Source organism: Lingula anatina, chromosome 5, assembly GCF_051362555.1.
Source record: "Lingula anatina isolate TDL-2025a chromosome 5, LinAna3.0, whole genome shotgun sequence".
Taxonomy (NCBI): domain Eukaryota; kingdom Metazoa; phylum Brachiopoda; class Lingulata; order Lingulida; family Lingulidae; genus Lingula; species Lingula anatina.
The window spans coordinates 13,892,941-13,913,239 of NC_141771.1; the positions used below are offsets into that span (position 1 = coordinate 13,892,941).

A 20,299-nucleotide genomic window follows, 5' to 3' on the forward strand; every position below is an offset into this window, starting at 1 on the left:
AAAAAAGTAATAAAAAATCCATTACACTCAGATTTCTCATTTGAATAGTATCCTATTATCAATTATTTAACTCAAAGCTCTTCCTTTTATGTGCATAACCTTTACACAAGTATCATCCCTTCATCACATTCTTGTAAATTAAACTTGAAACTATGTCTTGCAAATTTTTCATCTAAATATATTATCTTTATCATTTAACCAAAAGTCAACACATGGTCCATATTACCATTCTTACATTAAAAACAATGGAGAGAGGCAAAATCTTGTATCTTATGAACAATTACTTTCCACATGCATGCATGTAGAAAATAGATGAAAATAAAGTACTGTGGCAGAACTGAAGCAGCAGGAAGCAGCAAGAGCAGCCCAGAATACTGATATAAGGATGTCAATGGACTATGCCCATCCACAGGCTATGGTCCTGTTGCGGATGGGCCCAAGAAAGTATATCCGATTCTTAATTCAATGCCCGCCATGGGTAACAAGAGTAACACAATACATACCTCTTTGAAATCTTTGACAGTTTTAAAATACTGTCTCTGCTTTTCAATAAGATCCAAATACTGGTCATTTAACTGGTCCCGCCTCATTTTTTCCTCCTGTTTCTTCTTGTCCATCTTGGCTCGGTTTTGTTTGACACCTTCTACGATCTGTTCAAACTGTTTCAGAAACTGTTCCTTATTGGCCGGGGAAGACATTGCTCTTCAAAAAAATTATGACAGTAAATTTATAAGGTTCCATTTTTGGCATACTTCAATATATACCATGCACTCAAATCAATTGTCACACTTACTGTGAAAAGTTACCAAGACATCAAAACTGATTGTTTGTACTGCAAAACGTCATCAATAAGTCAAACCAATTGTCAGACCGTAAAACGTTCCCAGTAAGTCAAACCAATTGTTATATTTACTGCAAAAAACACCAAGAAGACTAACTGATTGTCATACTTACTGTGAAAAATTATCATGTATGGAATTAAGTAGGTTAAACTCTTTGTTCAGGTAAAGTTTGGTGTCATCCAGGGTGTTGTACAGTGTATAAAACTGTTTGGTTTCTTTGTGGGTAAAAGCAACTGAAAAACATTTATTGCAAAATTATAAATCTAGAGAAGTCTCTTGGACCGGTAGTTCCCAGAAAACAGTTATCACAAAAATATATAACTTGAGAAATCACTTAGACTAGTACAGTAGACCCCAGAAAAAAAGATATGATAGATATATGTATCTTAAGAGTCACTTGCAATGGAATAGTAGACCCTAGAAAACAGTTCTCACATAAATATAAAAAATTTGTATATCTTTAGAAGTTAACTGAACTAGTAGGCCTCATGTAATAAGTCTGAGGGTGAAATTAATAATAACAAGGCAGCAAAGCTGTCAAATGTACAGACAAAAAACAGAAAATAAAGATGCAAAAAAGGTCATTTTGTCAATTTTGATGCAATAATAAATAATGCTTATAATAGCACTGTCAGTCAACACTGAATTTTAATCTTGCACAACAGGTGACATGGTCAATAACAGGAGCGGACCCAGAGATATTTTCTGACAGTATTACAAAGTATCTATGTTGATCCATCCTCCATTTTGATGGTCTTCCAACAGAAAAAAATAGATACCAGTCAATATAAACTTAATAACCTGACTGTCTTCCGGAAGACCCAGAAGATGGTCTCAATCCACCCCTTCAATAAGATTACAGTTTCAGGACCATGAGAGTTCAAATTCACATTATGAAAGTCTCAATATTTGAAAAATGATGACAGTGCATAAAATAATATTACATAATGTCTAAAGACATAAAAAACAATACAACTGCTTATGTAGAAATACAGAAAATGTGTAGAGCTAAAAGTCACAAATGCAAGTGTTTGAGAAAAAATTATAAAGAAAAACAACAAAACTAGAAAAGCACTTTGAGAGTGCAGACCTCTGCCAAGGCAGCAATTGTTGATTATTATTGATAATTGATTGATTATTGATCCGGACCACCACCAAAAATTAATCATTGTCCTCTTTGGCCCACTTCCGACAGTTCCTGAAAATTTCTGCAAAATCAGTCCATAACTTTTTGTGTTATGTGGATGACAGACAAACAGGGGTGAAAATATAACCTCCTTGGCAGAGCTTGAGGTAAATATAATTCCAATGAAGCTGCTATTCAAACTTTTAAACTTCCAGTTTGATATATATATATATATAAAAATATATATATATATATATATTTAAAACTTATTTGCAATATTAAACAAAATTTACCTGCATAATTATCACTGCTTCCTTATTATTAATCTAGCAAAGAGCTTTACCTTTGGGAGTTTACAGGGAAATATCAACAAGTGTGCTTTACGTAATCTCATTTAATGGCCTATAAAGCAAATGACTTTATAACTCTGAAATTAATCTAGTGATACCCAAGGGTAATTTACAGACTGACCCACTCAAAGGTCTTCAGGCCCATAAGTCACACCTTAAGAAAAGCACAAAACCATAATGCCCAAAATAGGAGAATACCAATCCTGATGCAATAATACATTATGTTTAACTGCACAGTCAACATCAACTTATGCACAACAGGTAACACAGACAAAAGTAAAAGCATAAGGCTTCAGGCCCATCAGAGTTCAAGTTTATACTTAGAAAGTGCCAGATTGAGAAAAATGAAAATTTCACAAAAAATGCATAAATACAATAAACATGATAATCCAATAGAGCTGGTTTTCTCATGAGCTGAAGGCCAATCCTAAAAATCGTACTTGTAAGTTTAAAATTATAATAAGTAGCACAGTTTTCTTTTCATAATGTTTGCAGTAGCAGTGCGAAAAGATTGTCAATTTTGATGTAACATTACATAATAAATTAGAGAATAATTATCACCAATTTTTGTTTATTGACTATAAATAGGATGGACATGTAGAAAATATGATTACCATTTGGCTTCATGTCCATGGGAGCTCCGAGTCCCACAATGAATATGCCAAAAAAGATAATGAATATAACACTAAAATGTATAACTTCCAGAAAAAGAAGCCAATTAGACTGCTTTTCTAACTCAGGCTGCATTTTAGTCCTGTGTTTCTTTTTTGAAAGTTTGACAGTCATAAGTAACACGGTTTTTCCATAATGGTCATCAAGGCAGCAGCACCAAAAATTGTGTTTTCTTCTATTTTGATGCAACATTACATAATGCTTAACAGCATAATGACCATCGATTTTTAATAATAAAATATAAGTGTCATGGATTTTCACAAAATGTGACTAGCACGGGTCTTCAAGCCCGTGGAGGTTCTAAGTCGCACCTTGGAAATGTCAATATGTGAAAAATTAAATTTTCACAAAAAACTGTTTAATTGCCAGAAAAATTTACCAAACAGACTGCATTGCCTACTGAAGCTGTATTTTAGACCCATGTTTCTTTCCTGTAAGTTTGAGAACAGTAATTGACATGATTTTTGTTAAATGGTCATCATGGGAGCAGTGCCCAAAATAGGGGTTTCTTCAAATTTTGATGCAACATTACATAATGTTTAACAGCATAATGACCATCAATTTTTAATTATAAAATATTGGTATCACGGATATTCAGGAAATGTGACAAGCAAAGGTCGTCAGGATCATGGAACTTCAAAGTCACACCTTGAAAATGCCAATAAGTGAAAAATTAAATTTTCACAAAAAAATGTTTAATTGCCAGAAAAATTTACCAAACAGACTGCATTGCCTACTGGAGCTGTATTTTAGTCCCATGTTTCTTTCCTGTAAGTTTGAGAACAGTAAGTGACATGATTTTCCTTAAATGGTCATCATGGGAGCAGTGCCCAAAATAGGGGTTTCTTCAAATTTTCATGCAATATTACATAATGTTTTACGGCATAATGACCATCAATTTTTAATTATAAAATATTAGTATCATGGTTATTCAGAAAATGTGACTAGCAAAAGCCTTCAGGCCCATGGAACTTCAAAGTCACATATTGAAAATGCCAAAATGTAAACAATACAGCACTGTTCTGAAATGGGTTTATTTCCATTTTTAACACTTTTTAAACATAAAACAAAATAAACAGTTTACTGCCATTTTTATATGACCAATGAAGAAAATTGATGAGATGGGAAAAGTATCAATAGAACAGTTTTAAATGCCCAACTTCCTCCATTCTGAGATTCTGAACATAGTGGATGAATGCATCTGACAAACTGCAATGATATGAGTTTATTTCCATTTTTGACACTTTATTACACAATACATGATAACAAGTTTACCATCATTTTTACAAAATCAACTAACAATGTTGTAAAGATGCAGGAAATGCCAAACAAACACATTTACGTATCTTATTAGTTCAATAATGAGACTGTTAACATGCCTAAGAATTGAATGTGAGGAAATGTGAAAAAACAGCATTACCTTTTAAAATAATGGACTGATTATGCTGATTTTCAAACTCAACCTGCGTTTTAGTAAGATTGGCCTCTCCTGTGAGTATAATGACAATTGGCCAATCTGTTTTTCTTATATTGTGTTATCAGTGTTGCATATATACTGAAAAAAGTGAAAAAAAAACAGCATAAATTCCCTATAAGTGACCCGATCGTGCTGATTTTCAAACTTGACCTGCGTATTATGAATATTTATCAGTTCTGTAAGTTTCAAGCCAAAGGGTAAAACAGCTCTTCATTTATTGTGTTATCAGTGTTGCAAAAATGCTGAAAAAAAGTGAAAAAATAGCCTAAATTCACTAAAAATGACCCAATCATGCTGATTTTCGAACTTGACATGCGTATTATGAATATTCATCAGTTCTGTAGGTTTCAAGCCAAAAGGTCAAATGGTTTTCCATTTATGGTGTTATCGGTGCTGCATATATGCTGAAAAAAGAGAAAAAATAGCCTAAATTCACTAAAAATGACCCAATCACGCTGATTTTCGAACTTGACCTGCGTATTATGAATATTCATCAGTTCTGTAAGTTTCAAGCCAAAAGGTAAAATGGTTTTCCACTTATCGTGTTATCGGTGCTGCATATATGCTGAAAAAAGTGAAAAAACAGCATAAATTCCCTATAAGTGACCCGATCATGCTGATTTTCGAACTCGACCTGCGTATTATGAATGTTCATCAGTTCTGCAAGTTTCAAATCAAAAGGCAAAATGGTTTTCCACTTATCGTGTTATCGGTAAAAGTGCACGGCGACGGCGACGGCGGCGACGACGGCGACGACAGCGACGACGGCGACGGCGACGACAGACGCAGATGATGGCTATATGTACAGACACATCTGTGTCTGTACATAATAATAATAATAATAAAAAACAGTATCAGAATCTTCTAATGAGATCAACGCTAAATCTGCAAGGCATCTGCTTTTGAGTAATGACTAGCTTAGCAGCCTGTAATGTCAGATCTTTTATGTTCACCTTGGTTGTAAAGTTCCACAAATCTCCTCTGGTACTGGCTCAGCTCTGCCCGGGATGGTACCTCGTCAATCTTTCGCTGCAGCGCTGCTATTTCGCGAGTCTTCCGTGCCTAGTAACATTCCAGACATAATCATAAAATATTTTTTAAAAATTAAAAAATAAAAAAATACATTTTCACAGATATTTTAGTGTGACAACTAGACAATTTCACAATGCTTTTTCTTCCTTTCAAGTGAATAAATTGCCCTTATAATCCTCTATGTCCAATCTGAAAATTCCGACATTTTTTATTACATTTCACGAAGTAACATTACTTGCAGTTGTGGACCTAACTCACAAGTTTGAGTGTTTAAGTCTTATAAAATTGTTATTGACAACAAAAATAACTTTCTTCTGATATATAGTGTCTTATGTCTTAAATGCTGTGCTGTATACTTTACCAGTAGAAGTCGTATCTTATGCAGTTTCTCTTTGTCTGCTTCAAACTGGCGCTCAATCATCTTAGTCCTTTCCTGTATAAAACATGTCGTCAAAAATCAAAATATGTAATTTTATCATTATGCAAAGAGAACTGTATTTCATCAGTAAAAATCTGTACTGCTTAAATTTTACACGCACAAAAAAATATCGAAAATCCAAAATATATATCTTTTTCAAACATACTTATTGCCTGTTTTCAACATTAAAATGTAAATTTTAAATTAATAAATCAATCAATTGTCTCCATCTTTTAATTCCATAAATTTTCACCCTCAGAGACACAAACCTGATCTTCTCCGGCTTCCTCTCCAGCCTCCGCTTTCAGGCTCTCAATATTTCCCTGTAATCTCGCCATCTCTTCCTACAATCAGAATTGGAAGTAGATCGAGCTTTTTCAAAAAAATCCATCAAGTAAACACAAACTACAAAAGTGCCCAGCTCTCTTTGTGTGCATGCGTGGGTGGGGAGGGGATCAACAACCAAATTTCCAGATTAGAATTTCTTCTCTATACAATGAAAAACACAGAATATGTGTTTTATTGAACTGACAAAGCATTTACACTTGATATTGAAATGTATCTGTAATCTGGTGAAAAAATTTCATCTGCCTCTAGTATACAATGATAATGGTGATAAAGCAAACTGTTTCTAAAGGGACAAAAATTGTCCAGTTTTTTATTATTATTATTATCTATGAGGCATGGGCTAACCATTTATATGATCAAGGATTGAAATGTGATGACTCATAGGTGAAATTTAAGTATTTACTTTTTTACTCCTTGAAAGGCATCAAATGTAACGGTCAGAAGAATGTGCAATTCCTACATAACTGTTAGGGCGGGTTCACTATGTAACCACCATGCAAGGTAGATCAATTCAAGGCTGAGGGGTCTCTCGCTGAGTGCGATCAGATTAACGAAATGACACACCTCCAGATTAACAGAATGACACACCTCCTCCAGCAGCTACAGGGTGATAAACTTTCATGTGCACTTGGCATCTTGAAGGTTTTCTCTTTTAATTTTTAATGGGGTAGAATACTGTAACAGGCAAAACTAAATCACCCACTTTCTCCTCAAGAAGATACGTCATTCACTTAATCTGACTGCATTCAATGCGAGGTCCTGTGGAGTTGGATTGATCTACCTAGTGCAATAGTCCCATTATAAACGCACCCTAAAAAACCCTTTCCACCTACCTTACAATGGGCCTTAAACTCCTGTTCCTGTTTCTTAAGATTTTCATTCATGGCAACCAATCCACGTAACTTTTCAAGAATTCTGTGTGAACATGAAATGTAGGTTAATAAATTATTTTACTTTTTGCATAGGTTTTATATATATATATATATATATCAATTTCCTTTTTAATTTTCTGAATCGGTCACACCCATATATTACAGCATCTCATATCTCTGCCCATTAGCATGGGGTTTTGTAAAGAAAAGAGTCATGGAGAATATCTTCAAAAATATTTGTTACAGTAATTAAAAATGCAACTATACCTCTTCAAATTAAAAAAAAAAAAAAAAAACTTACGCTCTATTCTCTCCTGTCTCAATCCCAGTCAATTTCTCCATTTCATCATCCACTCTAGCACTGTAATCTTGAGCCTACAAACAGTAAGATATTTTTTTAGCGTGTGGTATAACAGTTTGTTTGTTTTTTTATCCCTTATGTAGTGATGGTGAAAAAAGTACCAGGCAAGGGGACATAGTTGTCATGTGGGTCTACTGCCTCTCCATTCTAACTTCTGGATATTGAATCAAAGAGTCAGTCCTGTACTCAATGCCCTTACTTAATGAAGGGCCAACACATCACGCTCATAGAAAATACTTGGGTATTTTCAGAGATATTGGAAAATTTTAAGATATTTATAATTGTGCCCATCCTTTCAAACAACCTCCTCTGTTATTTCTTCATACTTCTTTAAAAAACAATTTCGAAAAAATCATCCGAAAAAATTTTCGAAAAAATTCAAAATTTTACAATTTCCCGTTCCACATAAATTGTAAATTGCCCTGGTGTGCAATACCATACAAGTTGTGAGATTGTGTCACATCAAGCAATCTGCTCTGCTCAAAAAATCTCAACTGCTGCAATTTGCTTTCTTTACACACCAGGCAGGCGACAAGTGTGAGACAGAAAATCAATGAACCAATTAATATATATAAATATATAAACAAAAATGAATAAATACTTTACTATGCAAAAACAGGCTTGTAGTCAGGGGTCTGAAAGGGGGGGGGTGAAAGACACCCCCTTTTTGCTGGGAAAAGGTCCACTCTTGGTAATTTTGATCTAGATAAACTAAGGTATCATGACAAAAAGACCATACTTTCAGAAAAAGGACCCCCTTTTTGCAATTGCTGGCTACGGGTCTGCACAATCCAATTTGCAAATAATTAACAAAGACAAGATTATTCTCTTTTAGATGAAAATGAGTAGTAATTATACCTCAAAGGCAAGAATTTTAAAAATAAAAAAAAATAATAAAAAAATGGCACAAGATGGTAAAAAATACCAATTGTATACAGTGATACAAAAATTGATATTTAAAACAGACACATGAAAATTGTCATATACTGTGGGTACAAATGTTCTTTGAAGGGCGTGCATTCATGTGAACTAGTGTCATTCCTGCCAAGATGACTAAGCATAAATCTATGTATTCGATCATCTTCTGTATGTAACCCATATATTCACCTACCACTTACGTTATTAGCAAAATTTTCCATACAATCCAAATTAACAGCAAAATCAGTAGGGGCCCTACCTACTACACAATCTACTTCATAAAATCGGAAATAGCTTGACATGTTGTTTAATATATTTCTGCCAATTTAGTTTTTTGCAAGCCATTAGAGAAAACAGTATTGTGTGTCCAGACTATTATGTATTATATCTACATCAATTTGCAGTGCCTGGTACTCTTTGTCTGGCCTTCCCTCAATGGGTAGACACAGAAATAACAAAAACAACTCTTCAGATGATATAACTCACACCCTTTTATCTCATTGGCTGAAAATTAGGTAAGGCATTTTCTGATTGGTTCAATAAGTAAAATTATCTGATTGGAGGAAAAGAAGGTCAGACTGAGTGACCAAAGTTTCCATTGGCTGTTAAAAGGTTCATCACGGGTGATGTGGCTAAAAGTTTATGTAAACAGCCTCAGAAAGCAGTCTTAAAGGATAGAATGGTTACTGTATTGGGTAATGGGGAAGTATAATACAAAGGCTTATTGTGCATTTTTACAGACTTTTTCGATATCAGAGTTTCACTGCTTACTTTAAATATAACTAATACTTCTAGAGTAGACCAATGCACTTGAGAAAATTCTCTGCGTACATTTTATCTTAATGGGCTAAAACTTAATATATACCTTCTATTTTACATGACTTTGCCTTAAAAACAAATATCATGGAAAATCCAACAGAAATAATTTAAAAAATGCCATTATTTCTATAAAATATATGGCAACCTCTATAGTCCTACGCATGTAATCACCAGATGCTGACAGACACACTCCCCCTCCGCCCAACACAAACACACTCACTACAGTACTGCCATCTGTTATCAGGCAAATACACTAAACTTACAAGTATTAAAATTTCCAAGGACGTTTCCAAGTTTGTCCAGGTGCAGTATTGCTGCCCTGTAAAAACTTGTTTACTCCATTTTTGACTTCAGGCCGTTTCCTCTTTCAATCAAAATTCCCTAACTGTTGCTATCCTTAGCCTAGTACCATGGAGATGAACATGCTGTCAAGGCTATCGTCTAGGTGACAATATGACATCTCCTAGGCAACTGTCATGACACACAGAGACATGCATGCATGTATGATACCTTATTAATAAATCTCTTTTATACAATTTAAAAAAAAAAATTTCCTGTTTTTTTTTTTTTTTCAATTTCCTGTTTACCTTTAGTTAGATAGAGCAAGATGAACTTGCAAATCTAATATGGCAGCGTGACAAAAAAGACGCAGACAAAATGGGATGCTCATTTCAGTCTTATCACTCTCAGCAATCATTTCAGGTTGCTCTAATTAAGCAATATCATATAGCAGTGTGCCCATGTCAGTCCCAATACTAATCAATAAACAAATAGAACAACAACAGGTTGAAATCTGGGTCAAAAACTGGGTTAATTGTCATCTTCCGACTATTAATCAGCAAAAAACCACCACCCACCTGGGTTAATAAAAGTATAGGAACATAAAATAAAACACTGCACCAGGATTTTGTGGTTTTAATATCAAAAACAGATTTGAAACAAAGGGGATGGGGGAGGAGAGAATTTATCATTTTAAAAAACAGAATGAATTTCTAATTCCGTATCCTTACTGCAAAAGAGATATTGTACCCATGTCATGGGCAGTACGTCACAGGTAAGATATTATTCAGGCACTGCGCATGCATAGGAAATATATGTTTTTTTATTTTTATTTTGTCAGCAGATGAATGACTGTGGAATAATACATAAATGAGTTTATATGGCAAAGACTGGGTCTTTTTAATGGGGAAAACTGATAAATTTATTCATAATGTACTTTTCAAGTCAACCTCTTAAAATTAGAATATTCCTACCCAGTGGTAGCAACAAAAAGGCTAACCCTTAAAGCTGTATTCTAAATAGTTTAAGTTAATGATACACAAAAAAATATTTTTAATGACTGAAAATGATTGGACAGATCTAGTCATAACCATACAATTAATTGCAGATATCAACTGCACAATAATTGCACACATCGCTGATATGGTGTCAGAGAAAGAATGAGATTTTCTCGGGGTCAGATGAATTTAATTTCTCTGTTATTTTTCGACTAAATGGGCTAAAAGGATCCATTAAAATGCATCTGTTGTAATAGAATTCACCCTTTTTTGTCGCTTTAAAGCCCAATGAGTTTTAAAGCAAGCACAAAGCAACATTCAAAAAAATTTAAAACAATATCCCAAGGAAGCAAAATTAATGCTAAATCATCTGAAATTCAGGAAAGAAGAACCCTTATATTCACCAGGGAGGAGGGTGTATGAGACATAGGAATAAAACAGAGGTTTTCCAAGGTGACTGCACCCACATTTCAACTGACATCATGTGAACTTTTGACCAGACGCATTTTCATCATCAGAGAACGAGGAGACTATGGGCTGTCCCGCCATGCTGTGTTAATGGGTATCACCATAGTGACAAGTATCTGGGTCATGTAGGATTAACCCATAAATAACCAATCAGAATGATCTCAACTGGGTCACTGTTGCAGTTATGCATTCATGTTATGTCCATGTGTTTGTGTGTTTGTGTGTGTGTGTGTTAGGGGGGGGGGGGTTAGGTCAAAAAGGGACTTCTGCCAAAATAGGTATGTCTAGTGAAAAATATGGAGCAGTAAATTATGAGTCAGCTAATTTTAAAATTACACAAAACTCAGCACTTTTGCAATATCTATTTTGAAAGAAGAAAAAAAAATCTGTTTAAGTTCATTACACTTAAATAAAGGAATTAATTAAATACCCAAACAAAAATACTTCCTTGCAACAAGCTAGTCACAAGCTTGTGGCAAGCTAGTTTTACCCTTCGCAAGCTTGTTACAAGCAAGTTGGAAGCTTGCGCATGCTTGCATGAGGCTAGAAAGGATTTCTGCAAGCTTGCAAGATACTTTTGCAAGTTTGCAGAATTGATCTGCAAGCTTGCGAAATACTCTGCAAGCTTGCAGCGGGCAATGAAGGCTTTCTGCAAGCTTGCATGATATTTTTGCAGGCTTGCAGAACACTCTGCAAGCTTGCAGTTGGTCAGGGAGGTTTTCTGCAAGCATGCAAGATATTTTTGCAAGCTTACAGAACACTATTCAAGCTTGTAATTAATAATTAAGCTTGTGATGACACTTTCTGCAAGCTTGCATGAATTTTTGCAAGCTAGGAAATCTGAACAAGCATCTGGGAATTTTAATTTCTGCAAACTTGGAGGTAAAATGTTAATATGATGAGCCTCTAGAAAGAGGTGAAAGTACTAGAGGATCATATATTCTTTGATTTTCTTATATATATATATATATATATATATATATATATATATATATAAACAGGAAGTTACTGGGCTTTCCTAAAATCTGAACAAATGGCCGGACGAGATATCTGTAATTTTCAGGGGTTTAATGAAACAGAAACAAAAAGATTGTTACAAAGTTTTACGATGCTTAAAATGTCATTTGAAACGTTATGATTTGTGTATAAGGTTTTATCTTAATATTTTCATAGACCAGATAATTTACATATTGCCAGGGATCGTCCTGGGTCAAAATCTGGTTGGGCCATTTTGGCCCACTTGGTCAAAAAAAGTGGGCCATTTTTAAAAAATGTGTGCCGTGAATTATTTGGCGAAAATTCATTATATTTCAATATTTTTATATGATTAAAAACACTTAAAAAAGGCTTGATGCTATTACTCTAGAGTTCTAGATAATTGAAGTGTGTGGAAAAATTTTCCAAATTAACAATTGTACTGTCCAAAAAATCAATCATTGTACTGTGCTGAGTAATAGCACTGCATGGAAAGGTTGACAATTCCCATTTTATTGTGAAAAAGAATCCATTGCTCTGAAAATAATTTTTATTTTTCAAAATATATTTGCATTCTTTTTTAACCTGAAAACAATTAAAGCAATGATCTAAGCTGAGAGAAACCAGTCTTACATATATCTATATTTACATAAAAATCTGGCAAGCAACTACATAACATTACTAAAATTAGTTGGGATATCGATTAATGTACTTATACATTAAGTATGTGATTATTACACTGCTGCAGGGCTTAACGCTTTTTCAGGACACCTGTCCGCTCAGGCTTACTGCTGACAAGTCTCACCTGTCCCCCAGCTAATTTTCACTTGCACAGTCCCTCCAACCCCACCTCAAAAAAGTGCATTTTTTTTCAATATCTAAGCTGGTTCCTTTAGGTGGATATAATATGATGGGCAGTTTTAAATCATGACTGTGCATCCATTGCGCAATTCCCGCATTGAAAACGATGTTGTCCCTCATTTAGAGACATGCAGTGCCACTAAGGGTGAAAAATTACAAAAAAAGTCTGTTAATAATAATAATAACTAGAGGATCAGAGAGGCGATACCGCCTCCGAATATTGTACCACCAGCTGGAGCAAGCGCATTCGTATAGACCCCCACATATACAAAATAAGGAACACAATCAAAGTTAAGTTCATCGTAAGGTAGGTCAAAGGTCAATTCCAAGGTCACAGTAAATTGCCAGTATATGACTTCCTATTCAACTTCAATAGTAACTATGGGCCTATCTCTGCCAGGTTTGGAGTTAAAAGAGAAAGAAATTAGCAGAGTTCAGTTCATGATAATAAGTAGGTCAAAGGTCAATTTCAAGGTCACACTTAGATTGCCAGTATATAACTTCCTATTCAACTTCAATAGTAACTATGGACCTATCTCTGCCAGTTTTGGAGATAAAGGGGAAGCAAAATATGCAAAGTTCAGTTCATGGTGAAAAGTAGGTCAAAGGTCAATTTTAAGGTCACTTTAAGATTGCCAGTATATGACTTCCTATTCAACTTCAATAGAGACTATGGACCTATCTCTGCCAGTTTTGGAGATAAAAGGGAATCAAAATCTGCAAAGTTCAGTTCATGGTGAAAAGTAGGTCAAAGGTCAATTTTAAGGTCACATTTAGATTGCCAGTATATGACTTCCTATTCAAGTTCAATAGAGACTATGGACCTATCTCTGCCAGTTTTGGAGATAAAAGGGAAGCAAAATTTGCAAAGTTCAGTTCATGGTGAAAAGAAGGTCAAAGGTCAATTTTAAGGTCACATTTAGATTGCCAGTATATGACTTCCTATTCAACTTCAATAGAGACTATGGACCTATCTCTGCCAGTTTTGGAGATAAAAGGGAAGCAAAATATGCAAAGTTCAGTTCATGGTGAAAAGTAGGTCAAAGGTCAATTTTAAGGTCACATTTAGATTGCCAGTATATGACTTCCTATTCAACTTCAATAGAGACTATGGACCTATCTCTGCCAGTTTTGGAGATAAAAGGGAAGCAAAATTTGCAAAATTCAGTTCATGGTGAAAAGTAGGTCAAAGGTCAATTTTAAGGTCACATTTAGAGTGCCAGTATATGACTTCCTATTCAACTTCAATAGTAACTATGGACCTATCTCTGCCAGTTTTGGAGATAAAAGGGAAGCAAAATTTGCAAAGTTCAGTTCATGGTGAAAAGTAGGTCAAAGGTCAATTTTAAGGTCACATGTAGATTGCCAGTATATGACTTCCTATTCAAGTTCAATAGAGACTATGGACCTATCTCTGCCAGTTTTGGAGATAAAAGGGAAGCAAAATTTGCAAAGTTCAGTTCATGGTGAAAAGTAGGTCAAAGGTCAATTTTAATGTCACATGTAGATTGCCAGTATATGACTTCCTATTCAAGTTCAATAGAGACTATGGACCTATCTCTGCCAGTTTTGGAGATAAAAGGGAAGCAAAATTTGCAAAGTTCAGTTCATGGTGAAAAGTAGGTCAAAGGTTAATTTTAAGGTCACATGTAGATTGCCAGTATATGACTTCCTATTCAAGTTCAATAGAGACTATGGACCTATCTCTGCCAGTTTTGGAGATAAAAGGGAAGCAAAATTTGCAAAATTCAGTTCATGGTGAAAAGTAGGTCAAAGGTCAATTTTAAGGTCACATTTAGATTGCCAGTATATGACTTCCTATTCAACTTCAATAGTAACTATGGACCTATCTCTGCCAGTTTTGGAGATAAAAGGGAAGCAAAATTTGCAAAGTTCAGTTCATGGTGAAAGGTAGGTCAAAGGTCAATTTTAAGGTCACATTTTGATTGCCAGTATATGACTTCCTATTCAAGTTCAATAGAAACTATGGACCTATCTCTGCCAGTTTTGGAGATAAAAGGGAAGCAAAATTTGCAAAGTTCAGTTCATGGTGAAAAGTAGGTCAAAGGTCAATTTTAAGGTCACATTTAGATTGCCAGTATATGACTTCCTATTCAACTTCAATAGTAACTATGGACCTATCTCTTCCAGTTTTGGAGATATAAGGGACTAAATGTTATAATTTTGGAGTTACCATAATGTACCATAAATTTCCTACAGAAAAAATTAATTAAAATAAAGAAAAGGTCATTTTGGTCAAAATTCTTGAAATGGGAGGTGCTCTGAAGTTCCAGATGTTCAAATTTGATGAAATAATGTCATTTTTGACCACAAGTTGTCTGCTTTGCCAAGCCTTATGTTTTATTTTTCCAGAGTTCAAAATTTATTATCCATTACCGTACTGCACATTTTGCTTTCACCACCAATATGTACTTTTTGATACAGCGTAACTCGAAAACCGTATGGAATACAAAAAAACGGAGACCACCTCCAGTGTTGGGCTTAACATGCTCTACAAAATGCAAAAAAGAATGGGTGTCTAGCATTAACGGTTCCCGAATTAGAGACAGTTTTCAGTTTCGATATCTTATGGCCGCTACTCCCGTGAAAATGCACCGATTGACCCCAAATTCACAGAGATGAAAGATGACCTGAAGGGTAACACTTTCCATTAATATTATTAGTTAAGTCTGTGTGGTGTCTGAATAAGACCGCAAATTATTTTTTTTTTCGGCAAAAATTTTGTTTTTTTGAAAATTTTGGCCAGTTTGACCTTGAAATAAAGGTCAAAGGTCAAATCCAAGGGCATATTTGAAATCTACACATATGACTTTTGGAAAGCTGTCTGTAGAAATTTTTCCCATAATTCCTTCCGTAGGGGAGATAATTAGCATTTAATTTTGCCATTTTTGGACAAGGGTGCATTGCAATGAGTGCCACACCTAGACCCCAATACCGACAAAGCCCAAATTTTACGTGGAACGAGTTGAGATTATAGGTGACCCAAATCCAAGAGATGGGTATGGAGGCCCTTACCGTCTAGGAGGAGAAGCGGTAACGAGGACTTGGCGGCGGAGCCGCAGGAGCCGGCGGAGCCGCAGGAGCCGCAGGAGCCGGCGGAACATACGGGTCGGGACTAAAACCATGTGTACCGCCAGCGCCTACGCTGGTGGTACAATAATAAGATTCTTATATGGCGCCTTACATTCTATCTCAAGGCGCCTTACAATAATGGCTAATATACTAAAATCATTAAAATGACTACAATATTTTAATCATAAACTCTTATTGGAAACCATTTAAAATTTACACTACTAAAAATCAATCTTATTTAAAAAAAAATTTAGTCTGTAAAAAACAGACGAATATTTCTCCTTTTCACTTATCGATTACTCAACATGCGGCCCGACTGAACTGAGAAGCCATAAGTTTGTTTACCTACCTCGTGTAGTTAGGTGTTCTCAGAGGTCCGCGCGCGGCTTGTTTTCAGTGTTTTGAGCATTGCGCGTTTTTCATTGCGTACTTGTTTCAGTTTCGATAAATTTTTGTGAAACGGGTCACATGTCAGCCCTCGCAACATCGCTACGCGCACTTCGAACGACATCATTATGTAGGGAGATCTTTATTATGAAAAAAAGTTTCTGCTATATTTGTACGCGCCAAAATGGCGCAGGTTAGAATTTTACTTGCGCCTTTGAGAAGAGGCTCGCGCATTTGGCGCAATCGCGCGGCCCAGGATTATCCCTGCTCTTTATTACATTACATGTACAGTTCACGGAAGAAATGACCGCAGCGCCACCTATGGCGCGTAGACAAAGCGCTCGTACGCATGTGCGGAAACGTCGTCTGCTCTAATCCGCTGCATCAAATTCAAACTGCGAGCTCGAGAATACGAAAAAATGGAAGAAAACACCGCGAATCTCTTTTGTTGGTTCGACTGGGATGACAATACAACTTGCGTCAACAGTATAAAAATTATCAAAGAACCGAGAAAAGGCTTTCTTGAATACAAAAAAGGTGCCGAAGTTGTAGCAAAGCTACCGAAATTTGGACTGTGGAAAGGTGTCATCGTAGAAATTGGCGGTAAGTTTTCCTTTGTTAAACAACATACATTTTTCTAATTTAATCGTCAGTTGAGAATACACCGATATTTTTTAGAAGTATTTTATGAATGAAGTTCAAAGAATTTTTTTTTTCATGCTGAATTCAGAAACTAGTATTGTCTGTGAGCTTAAAATCGTCATTGAGGTAGAATGTAGGTCTCCTGCAGTCCGTGCCGTCTTGAGAAACTGATAATGTAATTTTGTTACTTATTGTTACTTATTGTTGCTTTCCAACACAGGTCCCAGAGGGTCCTCTTCGTTGGACTCAATAACTTGACTTCCGGTTGTTTTCAAGGTGTGACTTTGAAGTTCCATGGGCCTGAAGACCTTAGCCAGTCACATTTTCTGAATACCTATGATACATATATTTTATCATTAAAAATTGGTAGTCATTATGCTGTCAAGCATTATGAAATATTGCATCAAAATTGAAGAAAAGCCTATTTTAGGCACTGCCGCCATAGTGACCATTAGAGGAAAACCATGCCACTCACTGTTCTCAAACTCTCAAACAAGAAAGAAACGTGATTAAAATACAACTTCAGTTGTAAATGCTGTCTGTTTTGGTATATTTTTCTGTAAGCTACACATTTTTAGTGCAAATTTAATTTCTCACATGTTGGCATTTTCAAGGTGTGATTTTGAATCTCCATGGGCTTGAAGGCCTTTGCTAGTCACATTTTCTGAATATCCATGCTGCTAATATTTTATTAACAATTGATGGTCATTTTGCTGTTAAGCATTATGTAATATTGCATCAAAATAGAATAAAATGCAATTTTGGGTGCTGCTGCCATGATGACCATTATGGGAAAACCATGTTACTTATGATTGTCAAACTTATAAAAAAGAAACACAGGACTAAAATGCAGTCTGAGTTGGTAAAGCAGTCTAATTGGCTTCTTTTCCTGGAAGTTATACATTTTGATGAAATATTCATTTTTATTGTATTGGCATATTTATTGTGGGTCTCAGAGCTCCCAAGGGCATGAAGCGGATTGGTAATCAAATTTTGTACATGTCCATGCTATTTATAGTCAATAATCAAAAATTGGTGATAATTATTTTGTAATTTATTATATAATGTTACATCTTCTTTTTGCACTGCTACCACAAACATTATGAAGAGAAAACTGTGTTACTTATTATTATTTTTAACTTACAAGAATGATTTTTAGGATTAGCATGCAGCTCAAATTAGAAAGCCAACTCAATTGGGTAATATCATTTATTATTGAATTTATGCAATTTTGTGTGAAATTTTAATTTTCCTCATTCTGGCATTTTCAAAGTGTGAACGAGAACTCTTGTTGGCCCTGAAGCCTTCTGCTTGTTACATATTTTACTTACATCGGTATTACCTGCTCAGCATAATTAGAATTTGATGTTGAATTTGCAGTGAAGCATATGTACTTTTGCATCAGAATTTACAGTTACTGAAGCCTATTTTGTGCATTGTTATTTTTTGCTTTTCTGTACATTACACTACTTAATAGATTTACATGCTTGTATATATTATATTACATTTTTTTTTAAATTTTCCTCATTGTTGGTAGATAAAGGGACACTTGCTTGTAATGTTATCCAGAAATTAATCATTACACTACTTAATAGATTTATATGCTTGTATATATATTACATTTTTAAAAAATTTTCCTCATTGTTGGTAGATAAAGGGACACTTGCTTGTTATGTTATCCAGAAATGAATTATTACACTACTTAATAGATTTATATGCTTGTATATATATTACATTTTTAAAAAATTTTCCTCATTGTTGGTAGATAAAGGGACACTGCTTGTTATGTTATCCAGAAATTAATTATTACACTACTTAATAGATGCTTGTATATATATTACATTTTTTTTCAATTTTTGTCATTGATGGTAAATAAAAGGAACACTTGCTTGTAATATTTTCCAGAAATTAATCACTACACTACTTAATAGATTTGTATGCTTGTATATATCAACTTTTTTTTTTCAATTTTCCTTGTTGTTAGTAATTCAAATTACTATTCATTTTCTGTACAATAATCTACGATAATAGATGAGTGAAACCTCCTACTCAGTAGTTATTTGTGTCAATTTTGTATGCAGTTAACCTTTAGAAAATAGTTGCAGTGTGCTTGCAGTTAAGCTTTGTGCAAGCTTGCAGTTTAGTTTGCCACAAGCTTGCAGTTTGGCTTGCTGCAAGCTTGCGGTTTGACCTGTCGCAAGCTTGCAGTTTGGTCTGCTGCAAGCTTGTGGTTTTAGCTTGCCGCGAGGTTTCAATTACTAGCTCGTCGCGAGGTTCCAATTCCGAGCTTGCAAATTAAGCTTGCCGCAAGCTTGCAGTTTGGCTTGCTGCAAGCTTGCGGTTTGGCCTGTCGCAAGCTTGCAGTTTGGCCTGCTGCAAGCTTGCGGTTTTAGCTTGCCGCGAGGTTTCAATTACTAGCTCGTCGCGAGGTTCCAATTCCGAGCTTGCGAATCAAGCTTGCCGCAAGCTTGCAATAGCAATGAATTGCAAGCTTGCCATTTTTGTTTGGGTAAACAGTGCTAAAAATTGTTTTGTCTCAGACAAAGTATCAGCAGAGTTTACATTATAGACTGACAGTGTTAATTAACATGGGACCTTATAATTACAGAATGCTAAAAACTTGAAAAGGAAGAAGTGCAAATTACCAATGTCCTACAAATCACAAACTGCCAAATTATACATCTTGAGATCTCAGTGGCATGTACCTAGCAATCAAGAAGGCCACACTATCACACCATGGACATTTGTGGTTACATTTAAATATCGGGAAGAGTGTTGCCAGACAAAACAAACCCATTAAAATATCGAAAAATAAATACCCCTTTGTCTATGCAAATGAAAAACAAGCTGTTAAGATGAAGAATTCTCTTTTGTTTCAATGAAAATGTATTAAAATGTTTTTCTTGGGCTGGTGATGGAATTTTCCCAAAGGTTACTTTTATATTGCATATTAACATCACTAATAAAAGTGATCTTTTTTTTTTTTACACAATTACAATTATTTTCAGCTCCATTTCAATTCCACAAACCATACAATTTAAATGTTATATAATTTCAAATTTGGCAAACTTCTCAGTCTGAGAATTCAAACTGAGACAGACAGGGTCAAACATACCAGAAAAAATCCAGTCAAAATGAAATTAAAAAAAAAAAAAAAAAAAAAAAAAAAAAATTCTTGAGCCACAGGGGCAGGCACACAGCCCTCGCTTCACACACTTTACTGAGCATTCTCTGCTCATGCACCTGTCTATTTTCCAATGCATGAAAGAAATTGAACTTTGGACTCCGCGTTGTTGTTATTATTTTCTAGCTCTGCTCTTAATCCCAGCATGGACATATGAGAGATTTTGAGCTCCTGAAT

General features: G+C 35.0%; 1 protein-coding gene and 1 long non-coding RNA gene across 3 annotated transcripts in view; one reads left to right on the forward strand and one right to left on the reverse strand.

The window, feature by feature from the left end:
• LOC106160080 (coiled-coil domain-containing protein 93-like) overlaps positions 1 to 20,299 on the reverse strand; it is a 45,667-nt gene that overhangs the window by 1,254 nt on the left and 24,114 nt on the right. For both annotated transcript variants that reach the window (XM_087014217.1, XM_087014218.1), the window contains exons 13-19: positions 7,439 to 7,512; positions 7,099 to 7,180; positions 6,187 to 6,261; positions 5,861 to 5,932; positions 5,421 to 5,529; positions 955 to 1,075; positions 504 to 702 (exon numbers count right to left, since the gene is read on the reverse strand). In XM_087014217.1, coding sequence (XP_086870343.1) covers positions 504 to 702; positions 955 to 1,075; positions 5,421 to 5,529; positions 5,861 to 5,932; positions 6,187 to 6,261; positions 7,099 to 7,180; positions 7,439 to 7,512 — 732 coding nt within the window. The remainder of the gene's footprint in view (positions 1 to 503; positions 703 to 954; positions 1,076 to 5,420; positions 5,530 to 5,860; positions 5,933 to 6,186; positions 6,262 to 7,098; positions 7,181 to 7,438; positions 7,513 to 20,299) is intronic.
• Positions 16,116 to 18,986, forward strand: LOC147761678 (uncharacterized). Its single transcript, XR_015334838.1, has 2 exons — positions 16,116 to 16,899; positions 17,159 to 18,986. It is a non-coding gene; the product is annotated as an uncharacterized LOC147761678 (long non-coding RNA).